The sequence below is a fragment of the Protopterus annectens genome, chromosome 3.part0 (genome assembly GCF_019279795.1).
Source record: "Protopterus annectens isolate FY-2018-M chromosome 3.part0, PAN1.0, whole genome shotgun sequence".
NCBI classification, from domain to species: domain Eukaryota; kingdom Metazoa; phylum Chordata; order Ceratodontiformes; family Protopteridae; genus Protopterus; species Protopterus annectens.
Genome location: NC_056731.1, coordinates 1,528,265,902 through 1,528,289,412, shown reverse-complemented (window position 1 = coordinate 1,528,289,412; position 23,511 = coordinate 1,528,265,902). Strand labels below are relative to the sequence as shown.

At 44.3% G+C, this 23,511-nt stretch overlaps 1 protein-coding gene across 1 annotated transcript in view; it reads left to right on the top strand.

Moving 5' to 3' along the window:
* The window catches only part of LPIN2 (lipin 2), a 1,688,564-nt gene that overhangs the window by 204,506 nt on the left and 1,460,547 nt on the right, over positions 1 to 23,511 (top strand). The window contains exon 5 of the mRNA XM_044065902.1: positions 20,631 to 20,757. Coding sequence (XP_043921837.1) covers positions 20,631 to 20,757 — 127 coding nt within the window. The remainder of the gene's footprint in view (positions 1 to 20,630; positions 20,758 to 23,511) is intronic.

Below are 23,511 nucleotides of genomic sequence, written 5' to 3'. Positions count from 1 at the left end.
GTCCAGTCCATCGAGCCTAATTGTCTTACCAAGGACACACTGTCCCTTCCAGGGTCCCTTCACCCTTTTTGGGAAGACCCAAGTCTCTGTAATTTCCATTCACTTTACCAGGAGTTTTATGGAAGATGATGTGGAGAGATTGGTGAGAATAATTCTGTTGGCACAGAGCCTGACAGGTGTCCCTTTGGCTCCTGACCCTTTGGGCCAGGACGCCTGATCATCTTCTACCCCCCCTTTGCCAGTTCCTCCTTTGACTCCTACCATGGTGTCATAGTCCTTGGATCTGAGCCATCCAGCTCTGTCTGCCTTGGTCAGAGGATATTCTTATCTTCTGGAGGCATTCGTGGATCGACTTTCCCTGCACCAGAGAACCTGGCTAGAAATAACATAGCTGGGTGCAGAGGATCATTTCCAGAAGTTATATAATACCATTTCCCTTCCTCCATCAACTTCAAGAAAAATCCCCAATGTTCCACCAAGTCCAAAGGAGCAAGCCGCAATTTCGGTACAAGGCTGCTAGAAAAAGGGTCATCCAGGAGGTCCCACCAGACCTGATAGGACTTGGAACTTACTCAAGATTCTTTTTAGTGCCAAAGAAAACAGAGCACTGGAGACCAATTTTAGATCTCCGTGTATTGAACAAGCCATTTCTACACACACACACACACAGTTACAGATGGTCATGGTTCAGTCTATTTTTCCCTTTCTGAGTAAGGACTACTGGATGTGTTTGATAGATCTTCAGGATGTATACTGTCACTTGAAGATGAACAGATTATCCATAAGGTACTTAGCTGCCAGCTGGGAGGCGGTCATTATCGGTTCAGAGTTCTGTCCTTTGGTCTCACCACAGCCCCTAGGCTGTTTAGCAAGTGCAGGGCAGTAGTTGCAGCTCACTTGAGACTGAAGGGTTTCTTGGTGTTTCCATATCTAGATGATTGGCTCATTTCCTCCTTGACCAAGCATCAACTGTTAAAGGCAAAAGGCCAGGTTCTCCATAAACTGCAAAAAATCTCAACTAGAGCCAACTCAAGCTTTAGAATTCATAAGAGCACTTCTCAACACAAAGTAATCTATAGCATCACTACCTCCCTCAAGTTCAGACAATAAGATTACATGTCAAAAAGATTATCTGCAGTACCAGGGTTTCAGCCTGTTTGGTTCTCCAGTGGCAGCAGCTATAACTGTAGTACTGTTAGCCAGATTTCAAATTAGGATTTTACAGTGGATGTTATCAACACAGTGGTAGATTCTTTACCAACCCATGTCAACTCCAGTATGAATCACCCACAAATGCAAAAGGTCTCGGTGATGCGTTCAGTCGGATCAGTTTCTACAAGGCTGTCCATTCATCCCCCCCTCAGCCCAAGGCCATAGTGACCACATATGCTTCCCATTTGGGGTTGGGGGCATTATCTAGAGAAAACAGTCCAAGGCACTTGGTCCCCCGAAAAGGCCAATTTGCATATCAGTATCTTAGAGATGAGAGCAGTGCTTTTAACATTACAGGCCTTTAAAGATGATGCTCTCCCCTTGGGGATAGTTGCATTTAAAACAGAAAATGTCAGTAGTTTGGTATAGCAACAAACCAAGGAGGGAATTAGCTCTTACCCTTTGTGTCGAGAAGTGCTCAGGGTGTGGTAGTGGGCAATCTCATCCAAATACTTTCTTATAGCAACGCACATTCTGGGGAAATCCAGTGTGACATCAGGCAAGCTGAGCAGGTGCATTCTACCTCACAAGTGGTCTGTCAGCATGAAAGTAACAGAAATGATTTTCCGTCAGTGGGGCCAACCTTGCTGCAATCATTTTGCGTATCCTGTAAACAGCAAATGCAGCAGCTACTTTGCCCTAATTTTCCCACAGGGAGAATCGCCAATGGATGTTCTGCTTCACAATTGCCACTCCGGTTTACTATGTTTATCCAACAATTCCACTAATTCTGAAATTCTTTCGTAAAGTTGCTGTTTTGAAGAACAGAGTCATCCTCATTGCACCTTACTGATCTTGACAAATTTGGTACCCCCTTCCTTTGGCCTTTCTTACCTCTCGAACCTTGGATTTTAGATCGGACTCCAGACCTTCTCTCATCTGACAGGCATGACCTATCCAGATATACCAAGCCTCGGGCTGACCATCTGGCTTCTCCAGTTCCATTAATAACCGGCCAACCTATGCTGTCTACCCCTGTCCAAATGCATACTTTTATCTTCCCATAAACCTTTTACACACAAGCTGTACTACAGTAAAGGGCGAAGGTTTGTTTACTGGGCACATCAAAATAATGTATGTTATGTAGTCCTGTCTCGCCTGCATTCTTACCCATGAATATCGGCTCTGACTCTGCTGATTTTACTAGCTTGAAGTCTTTCATTGGCTGGGCTAAGCAGGTATCCCATGGTGCACTGCTCCAAATCCCCATATCTCATTTGCCGCTCATGTAGCTCGGACGTGGCCTTGCTTGGCTGTGGCTAAGTACCCTCTTTTTTTTTCTTGGCTTAAGAAAATTTTTGATTCCTATCAAAAGCTAATTGTCTAAGGTTGTCTAAGTTTGTCTAGTTGGTCAAGAATTGTGATTGTGTGATTGTTGTGTGGTATCCCACTGACTGTTCCCTCAGGCTAGGCCCGTTTCAGTTAGAGGGCCTAGTTCTCCTCTGTTGCCTTCTGTGTGAGTTCGGTCCAAACCGTTTAAATTAGAGGTTTCGGCTACCTTTTGCTTGTGGTTTTTCATTCCCTTGTTCAGTGTGTGCTAGATTTTTGGTGCGTGTTTGATCACTGTTTTAGTGTTGGTTGCTTTAGCGTCATTCCCGCTTTTATAGAGTGAATGCCTGTGTATTGTTACAGACTTTGTTTTGCGTTGGGCGTAGTAGTTAAGATGTCTAAGGATACCAAGGAGCACAAACCTTCGGGTTTTAAAAAGTGCTCAAAATGTGGGTACAAAATGTCCATTACCGATGGCATTCCATTTGTGTCTACTGCTTAGGAGCCATCCATCTGCAGGAATCATGCAGCTTTTGTCATGCGTTTAGCCCTAGAGTTCTCCAGGAGAGGAAGAAAAAGCTAATCTTAAAGGGACTATTAAAACCATCTTTTGAAGAGGCTATGGATTCGTCTTCCAGTGGTAAGTCAAAATCCGGATAGTCAAAAAAGAGATCTCCGGCTCCATCAGCTTCATCGGAGCCCCCAGCGAAAATGTCTAAAACTGCACCGACCTCCTCAGCTCCACTGTCGGGGCCGCAGGAAGGATCGGTATTGATGGAACTGGCGTTTGCTGCAATTATATTGGAACCTCCTAGGAGCCGATCGCCCAGTCTCAGGCCAGCTTCTCCTGAGAGGAGATCGCATTCTCCATCCCTGTCCACCAAATCCTCCAGGACCCTTTCGTACGTGGATGTTGATAGGGTGGTTCAGAGGCTCCTACAGTCACCAGTTTTGGCAAAATTGTTTTCGGCTCCGGCCCAGTCGGCTCCGGAGCTCGTCCCGACCCTGTCTTCGATCATTCCTCCTCCGAGCGCATCTCTGTCTTCGGAGCCAGTGTTCCACGCCGCGTGATGTTTCTAGGCCGGCTCTGATGCCCCATTCGGCTCCATCGGTACCGGCATCAGCTCTGACCCCGTCGGCTCCGTCCTCTGGGTTCGGGACTTGGGATTCTTCGGTCGGGCCCGAGGGGGACATCTCGGGGCTTATTTCGTTTCCAAGTCTCCCTCTCGGTGCATCGGCTCGGGGAACTCTGACCCCTGTCATGGTCTCTGAGACTGGTCACTCCTCGGTCGGGGGGGGGGGACGGCTTTCGAGGCTATGTGGACTGCGCTGGCCAGATTGTCAGCTACATCAGGCGGGTCGGTCACTCTGTCCCCCACCACTCCGGTGAGAGCTTCTGATCACCACCCATCCATGGACAGCAGAGCACCAGGGCCTAGGGATACCCCCACGAGTGGTCCCCAAATTTCTGAGAGTCCCTCAGAGTTCGTGTCTGAGGAGCCCCCCAGAAAGAAAACGTGCAAGAGGAAGCACATAGACTCCCAAGATGAGTCCCTCACCTCTGATACTGACCTCGAGGAATTGGAGGTGTCCCCCAAGTCGTCCTCTGATGTTTCCTTCTCTGATATTCTGGAGATACTGAAACAAAGAGGTGACTGGCCTTCCAAAGCCCCTTCCGAGGAGGAGTCGGTATTCCTTAAGGCTTTTGGTGCTCAACCCTCCACCTCTTGGGTGTCTCCACCCTTCGACGAACTCCTTGACCTGATTTGTCGAAGAGTGTGGGAGAACCCTGATTTTTGTGGAGCCTGTGCCCAGGTGTCCCAACAAGTTTCTTTCTGCCCCCCAGGACAAAGAGTTTCTGTCTAAAGGATTCCTTGTAGATGCCATGGTGGTGGAGGCAGCCACCCAGAAGGAAGTAGCAGTGTCTTCATCCGTCCATCCTTCTATCAAGGAGTCTAGGACCATGGATCGGTACAGGAAGCGTACCCTCTCGTCAGCAACCTTTACATTACGGTCACTGAATTACCTGTCTCACTTCACTCTGCTCCAGAGAGATCTCCTCAAAATGTTAGGAGATACTCTTGCAGGTAACGTTCCTGAGGCAGTGGCTCAGATGGTTAACGCCCAGGTCTCTACCCTCAACTCCATTGTTAACTCATCCATGCGGCTCATTTTGTATGCAGCCGAGGGAGCAAGTAGGGCAGCAAGCTCAGGGGTCACCTTTAGAAGGTAAGCTTGGCTGCGCCTGTGTCACTTTGCGGAGGCCTTCAAGTCTTCCTTCACTGATACCCACTTTTATGGTTCCTTTTTGTTTGGGATCAAAGTGAAAGACACCCTCACCAGGTGCGAGCAAGAGGGAAAGACCCTGTCTGCTGTAGGGGTCCGTTTTTCCCTTCCTTCTAGGCCTTATCCCAAGGCCCAGCAGGGGTGGGGTGGGGGATGTGGTTCAAGAAATCAGAGTTTTTTTTCCTGCCGCACAAGGTAAACTCCCCTCCAGAGGCAGGGGACAGGGGGAGTTATTCAGCGAGACGTCGCCCCAGAGGCAGAGGGGGCCCCCCGCAGTTCAGGAGACCACGATTCCTTTCATGGCTCTCCATACTCTCGCTCCTGAGGGTGTGCCCGACTGTGCTTATCCGGAGTCAGTCGGGGGTCGAATTTCCTTATATCTGGAAGCCTGGGAAAGCATTACCCAGGACCGATGGGTATTACGGATAATTTCCGGAGGTTATCTCATTCCATTCTCATCAGAACCCCCGCCAATCAGAAAAATCCCAGACGTACCACCCAGTCAAAGGGATCAAGCAGCCAAAGAGATCTCTCAAATGCTAGAAAAAGGAGCCATTCAGTGTGTCCCCTCAGACCAAATCGGATTAGGGACTTGCTCAAGATTCTTTTTGGTGCCGAAAAGAACAGGGGACCTGAGACCCATACTAGATCTCAGCCAACTGAACAACTACGTACACAAGTCCAAGTTCTGTATGGTCACACTAATCGATTCTCCCGTTGTTGGGAGAGGAGGTATGGATGTGCTCCATCGACCTCAAGGATGCTTTACTACCATGTGATAATGGACAGAGCATCCAGGAGTTGCCTACGCTTCTGGCTGGGAGCCAGTCATTTCCAGTTTCGAGCCCTGCCCTTTGGTCTCACCACAGCTCCAAGGGTGTTCACCAAGTGTATGGCGGTGGTGACAGCTCACTTGAGACATCAGGGATTCCAGGTGTTTCCGTATCTGGATGACTGGCTGCTTACCACTCACACCAGGCATCAACTAGTTCAAACCAGGGACGCTACCATTAATCTATGTCACCAGTTGGGTATAACAATAAATTGGGAAAAATCTGCCTTATTGCCCTCACAGCGTGTCACCTTTATAGGAGCAGAACACCATTCGAAGGCGAGCTTTTTTACCGTAGGAAAGGATCATAGTATTACAACAACAGATACACATGCTGATGCCCCTGAGACAAGCGAAGGCACGATGGGTTCTCCAGCTCCTAGGGACCATTTCAGCAACAATCATGTTGGTCCCTCTAGCTAGATTACACATGAGAATTCTCCAATGGCTCCTCTTTGTTCAATGGTCGCTCCAAAGACATCCACTGTCTCATCGGACAGATGCAGGCAGGACCTCGGTTGGTGGCTGTGCACCAACAATTTGGACGGGGGAAAGCCCTTCGTTACACCCATCCTGGTTGCCACTGTGACCACGGATGTCTCCCAGATGTGGTGGGGGGGGCATTATCTTGGCAAACAGAACACGAGGGCAGAAAAGAAGAGATACATCTGCATATAAGAGGCAGAGAGAGATGAGAGAGCATGCTTACTTGCGTTGTGTTGATTTTGTGTTCTTTCTCTAGGGACGATTGCGATACACTCAGACAACATGTCAGTAGTGTGGTATCTAAACAAGCAAGGGAGAACCAGGTCTTACCCTCTGTGCAGAGAGGCCATGCAAGTGTGGCATTGGGCAGTAACTTCCCAAAGGTTTTTGGTGGCAATGCACATTCCGGGGAAGTCCAGCGTGATTGCGGACAGGCTAAGCAGAGCTATCCTGATGCCTTACGAGTGACCCTGAATTGCCTGATTGCAGAGCAAATCTTCAGCAGATGGGGTCAACCTTGCTGCGACCTTTTTGCCAGCCCCCTCAATGCGAAATGCAGCAACTACTTCACACTGATTCTCCCACGGGGGAGTCACCCAGGGACGCTCTGGTTCAAGATTGGCCCTCCAGTCTGCTTTATGCTTTCCCTCCGTTTCCCCTGCTGTCAAAGGTGATTCAGAAAGCGCAATCCTTGGGAAGCAGAATCATTCTGATTGCTCCACACTGGCCTTGCCAAGTTTGGTTCCCCTTTCTTCAGCAATTCGTTGTGGATACTCCTTGGACTCTGGACCCTCAACCAGATTTACTGACATATGTCGGGACAGTTCCACACCCCTCTCTGATGACCCTCCGGTTGACAGCCTGGCTACTCCACTTCCATCGTTAGTCAGACTTCATAATTTCTCACCGGAAGTGGTTCCTATATTATCTTCCTCTCATAAACCATCCACTAGGAAGATTTATTCTAGTAAATGGAAAAGGTTTTCTATCTGGGCACATACCAGAGGCATTGATCCTTACACAGCTCCAATAGCTTCATTTCTGGAATTTTTGTCTATGCTTTTCCATCAGGGTTCCACATCAGCCACCATCAGAGTTCAACTGGCGGCGATCTCTAATTTCCACGTAGCGAATGAGCCTAGTCTCATGGCGCATAGACTATGCAAGGCGTTCCTGAAAGGTACTCTGTTGCTCCGTCCCCCGGTGTCCGAACCTATCATGCCCTGGAATCTCAATTTTGTTCTACAAGCCCATATTTTACCACCTTTTGAGCTTGCAGCTACCTGCGAATTGAAATTCTTGACCTGGAAAACAGCCTTCGTAACAGCAATCACTTCAGCAAGCCGAGTTTCAGAAATTCAAGCCCTCTCTATCAAACCTCCATATTTAATCTTCCATAAAGACAGGGTCTCTCTCAGACCAAATCCCTCATTCCTTCCTAAAGTGGCTTCCGTGTCCAACCTAAATCAGTCCATTCAGCTGCCTGTTTTCTTTCCCCACTTTTCTAACAAGGCAGAATTTAGATTTCAACAGTTGGACGTACATAGACAATTACGCTTCTATCTACACCGTACAAAAGATAATCCGGAAGTCTGACCAACTTTGTTTCCTTTTCGGAAAACCGAATGGGTTCCCCGGTCTCCAGGGTCACACTGTCTAGATGGATATCTAGTTGTATCTCATCTATCAAGCAGGAGGTAAAGATCTGCCATTTCCGGTCAAGGCTCACTCTACTCGGGCTGTTTCCACATCCACAGCCTATCAAGCCAGATTGTCAATGGATATATGTGCTGCAGCTACTTGGGTTTCTCACACATTTGTTTCTCATTACAAATTGGACGTGGTCTCCAGGGGCAGGTCTTCCTTTGGCTCCACAGTTCTCAGGAGTATTTTACTATGAGCCACCTAGGATGTAGGTGCTAGGGACGCTGTCCCACAGGTAAGAATGTAGGCGAGATAGGACTACATAACATCAAGAAGTTATGTACTCACCATAACGTTCGATGTATGTAGTCCATCTCATGTCACATTCTTACTTACCCTCCCACCTTCCCCCTTCCTGGAGGATTTGGAGGTTAGGTTGTCATCTGCAGAGTTCCCTTGCTTAGCTTATTCTTTACCTGGATGTGATGTGTGCATGGAGTACAAACGAGCTTTGCAGCAAACTAGATCTGGGGATATGGAGCAGTGCACCATGGGATACCTGCTTAGCCCAGCCAATGAAAGACTTTGAGCTAGTAAAGGCGGAGTCTGAGCTGATATTCTGCTCCGAACCCACGGGTAAGAATGTGAGGCGAGATGGACTACTACATACATCGAATGTTATGGTGAGTACATAACTTCTTGTTATCTTTTTTCAGCTCCTGTACGTAACATACATGAATTTTTGGCCATACATTTTAAAGAAGGAGCTAGTTCTTCGACAGTGAAGCTCCGATTAGCAGCAATATTGAATTGTCACATTGGATTTGAAGGTTCTTCCGTTGCTTCTCATAAGCTCTGCAAAGCATTTTTGCAAGGCAGTCTTCTTTTAAGACCTTCTATTAAAGACTCTATTGCACCATGGGATCTAAATCTGGTACTACAAGCACTTATCCCCCCTTTGAACCAGCAGCTAAGTGTGATCTTAAATATTTGTCTTGGAAAACAATATTTCTAGTTGCCATTACTTCTGCCAGATGAATTTCAGAGATTCAAGCCTTGTCTTCAAAATCACCATAATTGATCTTTCACAAGTAGAGTTACATTATGAAGTAATGCATCCTTTCTCCCTAAGTTGGTATCAGATCTAATATCAATCAGACCAACTTTCTGGTTTAAACGCTTGTGTTTGCACTTGTTTCCCACCTTTCCTGTAACTAGTCTAGTCATGATACAGATTTGCTGTATCCAGGACTGTTTGTAAGCTTTATGAGCAGTGCCAAAGTCTGCTCTTAAATTTTTCCTTTAGATCTGCTAGTTCTCTCCTCTCCAGCACTTCTACTAGCTTATTAATCTAGCACACTACCAGACTTCTTGTAGCAATTTTTGTAGCACACAAGTGCTACCAGCACTAAACGTTCTACAAAGAAACTGCTCCAGTACTTATTATTAATGCCCACCCCTCCAGGCATGTCTAAAGGTCAGTTCCCTGTGCCTTCTAATAATCTGATGAACTTGGGCATCCTAAAGCAATGTAGCAACTTCCTCATGTACACTGACAACACTCTCCTTACCTCCCAACACTCAGACTTGCGAGAGATGCACTTGCATATCCACATTGGAAGCCACGCACTTTACAGCCAGGACTGGAATAGCTGGTCAAGAGGAGGTCAACACTTGCACCACACAGAACACACACCAGCACTGCCTTCACATAAAAACACAAACCACACACCCACTTTCACAGAGGCTGTCAATAAAAATCTACCGAAACAGTAGAGACTTTCAAGGCAGAAATGCACTCGACCACCACAACAACACTAATCACGAGAGACACAACTGTCCTAAACAGTGTGCCACTCAACCAAATCCCCTAAGGCAAAAGAGCATGCCCAACACACTAGTCATAGGTGACTCGATAGTAAGGCACACTGATGTCTACTTACTAGGTTGAATAAGGAGAAAGTAACAGCTACCTATCAGGTGCCAGGATCCGCCACATAACGCACACACTCAGGTCCCTCAACAACAGGTACAAATATGACTGTCATTGTACATGTGGATGTGAATGATCTGAGACGTACCTCCCCTGGACTACATGGAGAGACATGGAGGAGTTCTAGAATTATGTAGCCCAGGCGAGTATGACCCTATCCTTGAGCAGCATTCTACCATCACCCAGAATACCACAGTACAAGCAGAAAATGATTGATTTCAACAATTGGCTAAGTTTCTGGTGTGATTCTAAGGGGATCCAGTATCTGCCTGGGATGACGTGATTGACAGACCTCGATGCTTTGCCAGAAATGGCCTGCATTTGTCACCCCTGGGCTTCTGGATACTGGCCAAGGCTCTTGCCACCGCTATAGTGCCTTTTTGTAGACTGTGTTCCAAAGACCAAATTACCACTGTAACATTTACAAACAAATGCAATCTGAGGGTCATGCTCCTCAATGCTAGAAGTCTAAGTCTCAAAATGCACTCACTGGAAGCACTCCTTAAAATGGAGAACATTGACATTTGTGCTGCAAGAGAGACCGGATTCAAGGCAGCAGAAACCACCCCACCCTACCAGGCTACAACTCATTCCACACCTTTTGGCCCCAGAACTTGGACCAAAGCTCCAAAGGCAGTGGTGATGATCTTTGTGTTTCACAGTTGCAGTCATCACATTTGGGTTATCTGCTTGCAGTAGCCCTCAGTCAGCCAGATTATCAAAGTCTTGGGTCCTGCTTCGGTTGCTGTCTCATCTTCCATGACCTCAGGTAGTCAGGGGTATAGAGCTTGCAGCCGATGCCATTACATCAGTCTTTCTTGCCGTGTAGTGCCCGACACAGAAGCAGTTAGCAAGTGCCAGTCGGCAGACTCCTGACATTTTCGTTTTCGAGTTTCAGAGCTATGTACCCCGTTGGGGAAACTTTTTCTTGCTCTAAACCGATGTCAGTAAAAGTCAGTAATTGTATTTCTTGTGGAAAGCAAATACCTCCTAAAGATTTTCATTCGTACTGTATTCCTTGCCTAGGCCCTGACCACGACGTACCTCACTGTCGGTTTTGTGCCTTGTTTAAACAACAAACTATTTGTCGTCTGTATATTTACACTTCTAAATATTTTGGTACTCTGTTCAATTATCCACTTGTGTCTTCGGGAAGCTACCCAACTACCGACATTCTGAAAAAATACAAAGATAAAGACAGACACTGGCCGCCTAGGTCCAAAGCTGCCGACAACACTTCTCCTAAGCTAGTCGCCAGTTCGCCGGTACTCAGTGAGGTGCTTTTGCAGCCCCTGATACCCACTACATCAGATTCTCAGGCCTCTACTAAGACGCATTCGGAGTCCAGTATGCCGTGAGATGCTTCAACTGTGGAACCTGTGGATGTCTACCTTGGATGAGTCCAGAGACGCTGTGCAGGCACTGACTTCTGAGGGTGTATTCAGGCCTACTGACTTGCATATTAAATCAACGCCATCTTCTTCAAGGCCTAAAACTCGATCCATGCCTAAAAAAACTACGCCCAGACCGCATGGTCAGGCCTCTGTGCCTAAAGAACAAATACGAATGGCTGAAGACCTTATTACTTTAATCAGGGAAAGCCAACTTTCCCCCTCTAAGAGACCTAGGATTGAATTTGCTTATGATACTTTTGATTAGGATTCTGAAATTTGTTTCCTCTGATGACCAGGATTTACCCTTATCTGCCTATGAGGATTCTGATGCAGAGGACTCCATTCCCTCTGCTTCCCTTCCAGAAGATTTCTCATTTGGTGAAACCTTGCATACTCTTGGGGAGCATTTTCACTGGGAAATCCAGGATTACTCTGATTCTAAAAAGAGGCTTAGGGATTTCTTACTCCTGCCCCAACACAGGCCTTTAGCTATCCTCCCTGTACTGGACATTATTGATGTTGAATCTAGCTTGGCCCCTCACTCTCTACCTCCTGCTCCCAGAAAACCTGATAGATATTACAGGGTTCCTGACTCTCACATGTTCCTTTTTAAAAATCCTACTGCGGGTCCTGAGACCATTTCACAGGGACCCAAGGGCATTCAGGCTACTTCTGCCAAAAATCCTACCCCCTCTGATAGGGATTCCAGGGCACTGGATAGATCGGGTAAGAAGGTATACACTTCTGCAACCTTGGCCATTAGGGCCTTAAACTGCCAGTTTCATATGTTAAAGTATCAGCAGCATATTATTGGATTGCTCAAACAGAAAATGATGATGATTCCTGACTGTGCTGAAAGTAAGGATTTACAGGATTTAATGCATTCTGCTGAACAAGTTGGAAAACATACTTTGCAATGTGGTTTTGATTCACTAGAGGCATCTTGCAGGGCTGCTGTCACTGGGTCTGTACTTAGAAGGCATGCTTGGCTTAAGGTGCAATCTTTGCCAGATCATGTTAAAGCTAAATAGCTGGATGCTCCTTTAAATCATGACTGCCTGTTTGGCAACAAAGCAGAAATAGTACTTAAAAAGATGGAGAAAAAAGCTAAATCTATGCAAACTGTTAAAGATTTTGTACAAGTACAGCCTCCAAGATTTAGTAGGCATTGGCCCTCTAAGAATTGGTCCTTTCCTGCCTCTTCCAGGCCTTCTCAGTCCAAACCCAGCAGGTTTCAGTCCCAAGGTACGCACAGAACTAAGCAGTGGGAGGGCTTCCACTTCCAAACCAGGGAGTAGTAAGACTCCCCCCTATGGCAAACTGACTTTAAAACTTCCAAGCCCTTCTCAACTGACTGCTCCTTTAGGGGGAAAGATTGCACTGCAGACAAAAAAATGGTAACTCATTACCCAGGACAAATGGGTTTTAAATATAGTTTCCCACGGAAACAGATTTCACTTCCACACGTTACTAACCCCAAACGGTTAGCCAGATCTACCCCCAAATCACTTGGCAGAGGCTCAAAAGCAAGTACTCTCTCTCTTAAGTATAAGGGCTATTCAAACTGTGCCAGAAGAGGAAAAGGGACAAGGTTTCTACTAAAAACTTTTCCTGGTTCCCAGAAAAGACAACTCAGGGTGTCCTATCCTGGACCTTTCTATCCTAAACACCTTTTTGTTGATCCCAAAATTCAAGTTGCTAACTCTTCACTAGTTGCTTCCTACGCTGGACAAGGATGGCTGGTTGGCAACACTGGATTTAAAGGAGGCCTACCTGCACATCCCAATCAGGGAATCTTGCAGAAGATGCCTACGCTTCAAAGTAGGCTTCATGCACTATCAGTTCTCTGCACTACCCTTTGGCTTATCTACTGCGCCCAGGGTATTCACAAAATGCCTAGCTCCAGTCATTGCATTTTGCAGGCAAAGAAATATTCAAATATACCCATACCTGGACGATTGTCTAATTCAGCCAGAAGGCCAGAACATACTTTTGAGTCATCCGGTGTTTGTACAAAAGGTGCTAACTTGTCTGGGGTACACCATAAACGAAAAGAAATCACATCTTGTATCCTGCCAATAAATTATATTCCTGGGAGCAAGCTTGAACACAACTTCCCAGATGGCTTTCTTCACGCCAGAGAAACAAATTCATTTGACAGCTTACTTCAAACTAATGGCCACAAAAACCCGGCTGTCTGCAAGGCAAATACTGCAAGCCTTGGGGTTCATGGCCTCCTGCATTCTCCTAATTCCATATGCAAGACTGCATATGAAGAAACTACAGTGGTATCTAAAAAGCCTGTGGTGTCAATATTCTCAGGATCTAGAAGCAAGATTCCTATCCTACCTTGCCTGCAGTTAGAGTTCCTTTGGTGAGCAGAGGCCTGCCACCAAAACAAGGGATTACCATTACCCCCTGCTGCCCAAACCCTAACAGACACATCAGACTATGCATGGGGGGGGGGGGGGCTCACCTGGCAGGGAAGTGCATTCAGAGCAAATGGAACCCAAATCAAATGCACCTGCATATCAATCAAAAAGAAATGTTAACTGTACAGAATGCTCTGACAGCCTTCAAGGACAGGACAATTAATGGTAAAGACGGACACCACTGTTATATGTAGTACATAAGTAGGGGGGTACCCGTGCATACCCCCTGTGCAGACTAGCCATGGCTCTGTGGAACACAGCCTTGAGCTACCACGTGCATCTACAGGCTCAATTCCTGCCAGGAAAGCTAAATACACTGGCAGACGAACTAAGCAGAAATCTCATGGACCCACATGAATGGAAACTGGAACCAAAGACTTTCAACATGTTGATAAACAAATGGGGGAGCCCAGATATAGACGTGTTTGCCTCCCCCCAGAACTATCAATTGGACAAATTCTGCACAAGGACTCCACTAAACAAGCTTGGGAAGTGGATGCTCTGTCCTTCAACTGGAAAAATCTATCAGTTTATGCCTTTCCTCCTCTGCCTCTCCTCTCCAAAGTATGACTAGTGATTGCACCAGACTGGCCACGCCAACACTGGTACCTCCTCTTGTGCAGTGTCACTGCTGGCACCATGGCACCTGCCTCAAACCCCTACCCTGCTGTCCCAGCAGCAGGGCCAGATTCGGCATCCTCAGCTTCAAACCCTGAACCTGGCAGCCTGGCTAATTAGCTGATCTCTGTCACCATCTCTCAGTAAACAAGTGTTCGATGTCATTCTGGAGGCAAGGAGGCCTAGTACTAGAAAATCTTATGCTGGAAAATGGAAAAGATTCTGTTCTTGGAACCAGACTCAAGGGATGGGCACAGCAGTGCCCAATTTACCTCACATTCATCAGTACTTAACTGAGGTGCTTCACAAGGGCCTTTCCTTTTCCTCCATCATAATTCATCCTCAGCCATTTCAGCTCATTACAACACAGAACCACCCCTCTTTTGTCATCCACTGCTCAAGCAGCTCCTCAGAGGGGCCAAAAACTTAAGACCACCCAGGAGAGCCCCAGCTCTAGCCTGGGACCTTAACTTTGTATTGGAAAAACTCTCTCTACCTCCTTTTTGAGCCAGCTGCAAGTGCAGAGTTAAATTCCTTTCTTGGAAAACTGCCTTCCTTTTAGCAATCACTTCAGCAAGAAGGGTGTCTGGATCACAGGCCCTTATGGCAGTGGAGCCTTTCATCATCTTTCTTGCGGACAGGACCAATCCCTCCTTCATGCCCAAGGTAGTATCCAGTGTGGCTCTTAATCAGTCCATTCATTTGCCAACCTTCTTTTCAGATCCACAGAAGAAAGGGGAATGCATACTGCACTCCTTAGATGTGCACAGACAACTTAGATTTTACTTGGACAGGACTAAACCTCAAAGGAAATCTGAACAGCTGCTGGGTGGCATTTGCTTGCAAGGCCTTATAGCTGGTCCTAATGCTATCTAAATTCCTCCTCTCATCCTTAGCTTTGGGAATCTACCCAAATGTGATGATTGCAACAGTGAAACATGAAGAACATAGTACAGTTTTGTACACTTAACATAAATGTAGATGTTCGAGTGTATTCACTGTTGCAGTCCTGGTTACCCTCCCTTCAGCCCCCTGACTTCTATTGACTATTCTTGTTTACTATGCTTAGAGCTTTTTGGTCTATTTGCTTTTTTGTTGGAGGTGTAACCTTGTATATAATTGCTTCCCATTATGGGGTACCTGGCATCTGGGGCAAGAAAAACTGATGTAATGGCGTCGGCTGCATGCTTTATACCCCTGACTACCTGACGTCATAAAAGATGAGACGGCAACCGACGCAGAACTCAAGACTTTGATAATCTGGCCGATTGAGGGCTGCTGCAAGCAGATAACCCAAATGTTACCCTTCTATTAACTGGGAAAGCTACTCGTGTACCAATGCACTTGCCCAACGTTTCCTGGATTCATTAATTCCACTGCCTTGGACCAGCTCGTTCTTAACCCACTAGAGGTAGCAACATCCTTGACCTGGTCGTTACTAACATGGGGGACTGTTGCTCTACACCAATATTCAACTCCTCCCTGGTTAGATCTGACCACAAACTAATCACCTTGGAAATCCACATCCCCCAACCCCCGCAAAGGTAACCCTCATGAAAAACTTCTCCAAAGCTAACTTTGGGCTCCTAAAAACAGAGGTGGCTAACTTCATGGCACCCATGCAAATGGAGAATAGTTGCATGACCATCGAATCATACACCATTGCACTGTACAAACACGTACACAAATGCATGGATCTCTCCATACCCAATAGAACCAAGATGCTCTTTTCCAAAAAAGGAAGCCAATCTGGTGGTCCCCTACTATAAGCAAACTCTACAACAGAAGGAGGAAATTGATGCAAAATAAGATGAATCCCCAAGACTGGCAATACCCAGATTTGCTCTGAGCTATTTCACAATGGTACCTCCTATATCGAGCCAACAGATATTGCCAGTATACTGGCTGACAGATTCGGTGCCAACTTTACCCCTTCCCCAAAGGACCAATCAAAATACCAGTAGATTGCCAGGCACCCGGTATTACTGCTGCACAGGTTAAAACAGCACTAAGGCCAAGAATATAGTTTCTATGGGACATGACAATATCCCTGGCTGTGTTCTACATGAACTACAGAGTGAACTGGCACCTCACCTGTGTGCCTTGTTCAATCACAGCCTCACCTCAGGCTTTGTCCCTACCGAATGGCACACTGCTACAGTCATCCCTCTCCACAAAGGAGGAGCGACTACAGACCCTGGGAACTATCGCTGCAATAGCCTGATGAGTCTGATATGCAAAGCTATGGAACACATCATGGGACCTAATAAACAAGGATATAGGGAATCTCCAAACTCTAGATCCCACACATTTTGCTTTTGTGAAGGGTAGATCATGCCTGCTCAACCTGGTAGCCGCCTTTGAGCTAGTCACCAGAGATATGGATGAACGCAAGGTGGTTTATACAGTCTACCTTGATCTGGCCATTGCCTTTGATACCATTCCCCACTAGGGAATCCTAGAAAAACTCACTAAGCTTGGTATCAACCCCTGTATCACTAGGTGGGTTGCAAACTGGCTCACAGAACCCACAGTGTGAAAGTAGCTGACTCCGTCAGACTGCCGACCAGTCGCGAGTGGAGTCCCACAAGGTTCGGTCCTGGGTCCTCTCCTCTTTGGTATCTACTTCTCTGAAGTCCAGGCCAACACGAAGGGACTCTGGCTGACAAAGTTTGCAGACTATTGCAAGTTGGGAACTACTATTAACTTCCCAAATGATGCTAATTTCCTACAGAAACGCCTTACTGAGACCAATGACTGGTGTCAGAACCATGGCCTTAAGCTCAGTGCCAAAAACTGTCTCGTCATCCCCTTTGGGAAAAACCTGGTTCCCATGAATTAACACAGCGATGGTAGTCCACTGAACACAGAAGGCATAAGAGATCTGGGAACACAGGTTAACAGCAACCTCTCTTTTGACCACCGCATTGCCACTGTGGTCAGAAAGGCTTATGTGGCACATCTCATTACTAAGGATTTTGCATCCAGGAAGAAAGAGGTCATTATCTCTCTCTACTCTTCCCTCATTAGGCCAGTCATCGAGTACAATGCCCATTTGGCATGCACATCTCTAGACACCTGCAGCAACTGGAGAGGCCGCAAAAATACCTCACAGAGAGTATTCTAGGCCTTAAGCGCATGTCCTATGTAGACAGACTAAAAAAAAAAACTCCCAACTATTCTCTGTTTCATATCGCCTACTTAGAGACCATCTCTACTTGGCTTGCAAAGCCATGTCTGACCCAGCTCTGTTAGAAATGCTACTTCTAAAAAAATCCCAATCCCTCCGCACCACACGCTTCAGAGACCTCAACCTCATTACCACAATCAACAAAACATGCTGGAGGGACAGGTTCCTAACCCAGAGAGACTGTGCATGCTATGGAACAGACTTCCCATACATGTCAGAGCACCTCACTGGTCCTCTTAAAGAGAAATCTTGAGTGGATGGGAATTCACCCCAGGGATCGCTCCAGTGGCTTTATTTGATGAAGGTCGGGTGGCACGATGCCAGGGTAATCCTGTGGGCTAGGCTTGTAAAGGCTTCAGGGCCATTAGCCAAGTACACACCTATGAACATATTAATTTGCCATTATGCTTTCATAGATTTGCTTACAAGGGTGAATACAAGTTACACTTATCGGATGTTCACAGACAGTTCCGTTTCTACCTTCATATTTGTTTATTTTATTTAACATTTATTTACTGGGAAAGTTTGACGGGGGCAGAACCTATTTTCAGTAGAGACCCATGGAGAAACACTCCAGATGCTTGTCTTTGGAATGTGGGAGGAAACCGGAGCACCCTGAGGAAACCCACGAGAATGCAGGGAGGTCATGCAGACTCCACACAGAAGGCACCCCCGCTGAGCATCGAACCAGAGAACCTCTTGCTGTGAGGTGACGATGCTAACTGCTGCACTACTGAGCTGCCCATCTACACAGAATGAAAAGGAAAACTGACATGTTATTTTTCATTTTCAGAATAAAGTTGGGGAAACCAGTTGCCAAAGTAACTTTTGTAGATGACTGGCTGACTGTGTTTTTTTTTTTATTTACAACATTGGGGATTGCTTTATCAAAACCATTACGAGCTCATTCAGCTAGATCCATGGCAACTTCTTCAGCTTTTCAATCTAGAACGTCCATGGATGACACGTGCAGCAGCAGCCTAGGCTACTCCCCATACCTTTATTACTAATTACAAATGGGATCTGTTCTCTAGAGGTAGAGCATCATTTGGTTAAATAGTTCTCAGGAATATCCTTTGAGTCCACCTGGGACTTTAGGTGGCTGGGGACTTTGTCCCCATAAGTTGAGGACAGAATGAAAACTGGCAACATCAGATAAGTTATGTACTCACTAAAACATTCCATCCGTATTGTCCATTTTAATTCTTTCTCAACTCCCCTCCCTCCAGCCCCCATTCATCGAAAATTACTGGAAGAGTGAGTGGTTAGGGGAAGTCACTTCCCTGAAAATGAGCTCCAGATATAGTCTTGTCACTATATGAAGACTAATATTTCTTTCTGGTAAAATCTGTAAACAAGCTCTGAGGTACTTGGGGTTGGTGCATTGTGTGTAAGGGAGAAGCTTGATAGTTTAGTTGCCACAGACTTTAGCAGTGGCTGAGGATCTCGAGGATCAAATGTGAACCGATAAGTTGAGGAGGAATGAAAATGGACCACACAGAAGGAACATTATGTTGAGTACATAACTTCTTTTTTAACATATGTCAGTTCTTAATTGGAAAATGCTAGTAAGGAAATGCATGTTATGTTCGACTGTAGAGTCCATTTTATTTAGTCACTTGCTAGCAAAATATGTATACTGTGTGTGTGTGTGTGTCTGTATAGATATATATGTGTGCATGTGTGTGTGTATATATATATATATATATATATATATTATTTATTCATTCATTCATTCATTCATTCATTCATTCATAGATTAGTACTAGGCTAACTGCCCTTGTGGGCCATTTTCAGCCTAGCCAGTTACCCCATGTGAGAATCGAACCTTGCACCCTGTGTTTGTAAGTAAACACCTTAACCATTATGCCAACATCCCAGCCCAATTATATATATAGATATGGATATATAGATATAGATAAATATATATATGTATGTATGTTTCCCTACCACATTCATCATTCCCAGTTGGGGAATTCCTTGAGTAAATGAGAACCATAAGGCACCTCTGTTGGTGCATTTTAACATAGAAATTGAATCAACACCTCGTAGGGAAGAGAGAAGCTACTGCTTTTGCGTTTTCTGGTTGGAAGTTGACCACCCATAGGGTAGGTACATCATTGCTTTGATTTACTAGGATAATGGCTTGTCCATGAAGATTAGTTTTTTTCCCTCCTTTATACTTGTTGACTATAGGTCTACTAATGCAGCTGCTAACACCCATTTGCTCCCCTTTGTGGGTTAGTGTATGTCCTTAGCTTTTTGATCATCCAGCTAGTCATCATGAGGTCTAACGTATGCCTTGCCATTCTCTGCCAATACCTCTGAGATCTAGTGTTGATCATGCAATGGGGGGACACAGGGGTTTGTCACTAGCTGCCTCAAGTAACATTACTTCCCAACAGCTACCCAGCCTCACTTGTAGTCCTGCACTGCCCTCTATTTATGTTTTTCCTTGATATCTCCAATCCTTCCCCTAGTGATATGAACAACCCCCACCTCATAACTTTTCTTCCTCACCTGGCTACGCCATCACCTCGGTGACTAATCAAACCTAACTTTTCTGTGCTGTTGTCAAGGCTTCATCCCTTTATGCAACAGAGCTAGTCCTCCTCTTCTGGATCTACTATTAGGCTTACTTTATTTTAATTACGCCCAGTAGCAATAAGTTTTCATAAACTTGCTATTAGTGTGTCCTACATGGCCCTACCTTTTTTTTTTTTTTTTTTTTTACACAGACTGTTTCATTGAGAATGCAGACTGTAGAAATTTCATGTCCATTTCAGTGTTGTGGGGCTAGTTTAAACTTTTTGCCATGCATTTTTAGATACCTTGAGATTTCTAGATTACTTTCCTTCTCCTTCAAAGGGTCTGCTTACTGTTTAAAAAAAAAAAATTGGGAGGACAGTAAAGGGGACCACTTTCATATAAAATGCACCCAGAGGTACACACTAATAGAAACAGTCACTAAACTTCATGAGGTGCTATCTGGTATTTGCTTGAAAAGGCTGGTGAATGAGTCTCGTTGGTTTTGTTAATTAATTCAGGTGATAATGTTTGTCTCCAATATTGAAGTCTGAAAGCTGAGATGTCATCTGTTATGGAGAGCAAGTTTTCCTAACTAACTTTTTGATAGTAGTGAGAATGTTTTTTTGAAACACTAAGACAAGCTGGTTAATAGTTGACATTTAATGTGAGCAGCCCAAGTTTTACAAAATAAAAAGAAAAATTACTGCAAAATATATTTAATTTTTTTAATTCTTATTTTTAACAGAATCTCCTGCTTGGAGCCTTTGTCACCTAAGAGTGATTCAGAGCTTGAAGTAAAACCTGATGAGAGCCTGATGAGAGCTGAGACCCACATGCAGTGGGCTTGGGGTGGATTTCCTGAATCAACCTTGGTAAGGTTGCAGTTTAAGAAAACAAGGAGTGGTGTTTTTTTTCTAATATTTTATAAGAGATTGATTTTGTTTGTTTCATCTAGTTAAGTTAAGATGACTGTGTATGCATATTTTATTGTAATATGTATTAGCTTGAACCACCATGCCTCAGCTTGCACCATTGTAGGAATTAGAGCTTTTGCACAAGCCTGCTTGTGGACAAACTAAACAGATCCATTCTGATTCCTCACGAGTGGTCTTTCAATCAGTCGGTAGCGAATATGATTTTCAGGCATTGGGGCCAACCTTTCTGCAGCCTGTTTGTCACTCCTCTCAACAAAAAATGCATTAAGTAGTTTGCTCTGACCCCCCCCCCCCCCCTCAGAGGGGAGTCACTGAGAGATGCCCTTTTTCATGCTTTGCTTTCTGGTCTCCATTACGCTTATCCTCATCTTTCCCTCACTCTTAAGATTTTTGCAGAAAGCAAGCAGCCTCGAGAGCAGTAATCCTCATTGCCCCCTTCTGACCTTGGCAAGCATGGTTCCCCTTTTTACAGTCTTACCTTCATTGTCCACCATGGATACTGGAGCCTTCTCAGGATCTCCTCTCACTCATCAGGATTCAACATCCCAGCAATCAGGCCCTCAAGTTGACCGCATGGTTTTTCCACTTCTAGTAATAGATAATCCAGGCTCTCTCCTCCAGTTCGTGACACTATTTTGGCTTCTCAAAAGAATTCTGCCAGAAAAGTTTATAAAAGTAAATGGAAAAAGTTAAAAAAGACCACCAGTAATACACTCTATATACAAGTACCACCGAGCCAGAGAAAAAAGCTGCAACTGCAAAAGGATTAACAAAACTTTAATAAGATCCCTCTGGCACCTCGGCAACAGAGCCTTCCAGGAGTTAATAATTCATGACAAAAACAGCTCTAGTATATGTAACACACACAATAAAATACAATTAAAACAATCAAACAATTAAACTATTAAATCTTTTAAAGGAAAACTCTTCAGTTACATTCATTATTCAGTCCATCTGGAAATAATGTCTTTTTGTACAACTTTTTTTAACACACTGTCATCCCTTGATGAAACCTGTTCTAGAATACATGCTTTTAAAACAGAAGAATTACTATTATGTCACAAATTAAAATGCAAGGTAACAGGATTTTTACAAGGTTATTATTCTTAATATCCCTAACGTTCTCTTGAAGCCTCAATTTAAAAATTATTTTTGTTTCCCCTATATAAAACAGGCGACAAGGGCATACACCACTGCTTTAGTTGTGCACGTATACAAAGATGTGAGACGGTATCTTATTTTATTAATACTATTGAAAGATCTAACTACATTAACACATACTGTACACTTTCCACAAGGAAAAGTTCCACATCTACTAGGATGTATGATCAACTTATTACTAGGGGACATAAATGTATTGTGTGTACTACCATGCCTTTAATATTCCTACTTCTCTTATAGGAAATAAACGGAACCTTATATAGGTTCTTTACACCATCCCTATTAATAGGAACGGCCAGTAATATCTAACAATATCTACTATTTCCTGACTAAAGCATTAAACGTGGTTGCAAAATACACTGTTACCATTATATACATTTCTGTTTGAATTCCAACTAGTTTTCTCTACAGGAAATTTAGTATTTTTATTAATATTAACTGTCCCAAGATAATAATTTAATAGTTTTTTTTTAAAGATTCCTTAATTAACATTTCATCATACCCCCTCTGTTTATAGGCAATACAAGTATTCAGAATTTCCTTCTCCAATACATTAACATCACTACATAGCCTAGTAAACTAGTTCATTATAAGGTAAAGCTTGTAGTACATGGGGAGGGTGACAACTATTACTATCTAGATACATATTTCACTAGTAGATTTCCTATGAATACTAGCGACTATAGCATTACCCACTATCTCCAAATTAACATCTAAACTGGTGACTAATTTACCCATTTGTAAACCATCAAATTCTGAGTGATTGTCATTTAAACTATTAACAAAAAGAGGCTACATTAAAGCCCCCCTTACATAAAAAAATCAAATAATCTATATATCTACAATATAAAACTAAAAAATCCTTAAAAAAAAAAAAAAAAAAAAAAAAAAAAAAACAACTAGGTTTATAAAGGAATTCAATCTCAAAAAGACCCATCACCAGATGTGCATACATTGGTGCAAAGGACGCCCCCATGGCGGTTCCCTGCCGCTGCTGATAGATGCCTTGATTATATTCAAAAAAATTAGTTGTACAAAGAGACGCTATTTATTCTTAAGTATAATACTTTATTTCCAGTTGGACTGAACAATAAATGTAACTGGAGAGTTTTCCTTTAAAAGATTTAATAGTTTAATTTGACTGTTTAATTGTATTTTATTGTGTTATATATTAGAGCTGTTTTTGTCATGAATTAACTCCTGGAAGGCTCTTTTGCCGAGGCACCAGAGTGATTTTATTAAAGTTTTGTTAATCCTTTTGCGGTTGCATCTTTTTACTCTGGCTCAGTGGTACTTGTAAATGGAAAATGTTCTCTATTTGGGCATCATATAAGGACACTGATCCTTTTTCTGCACCACTTTCAGCTGCTGTTCAATTTTTGAGAACTCTTTTTAAAGATGTTGCTAGTTTTTCTACAATTAAACTTCATTTGGCAGCATTTTCAAGTTTTCACACAGGAAATAAATCTTTTTCTTTACTTTCATCTAGATTGTGTAAAGTTTTTATGAAAGGCATATTTCTTCTAAGAC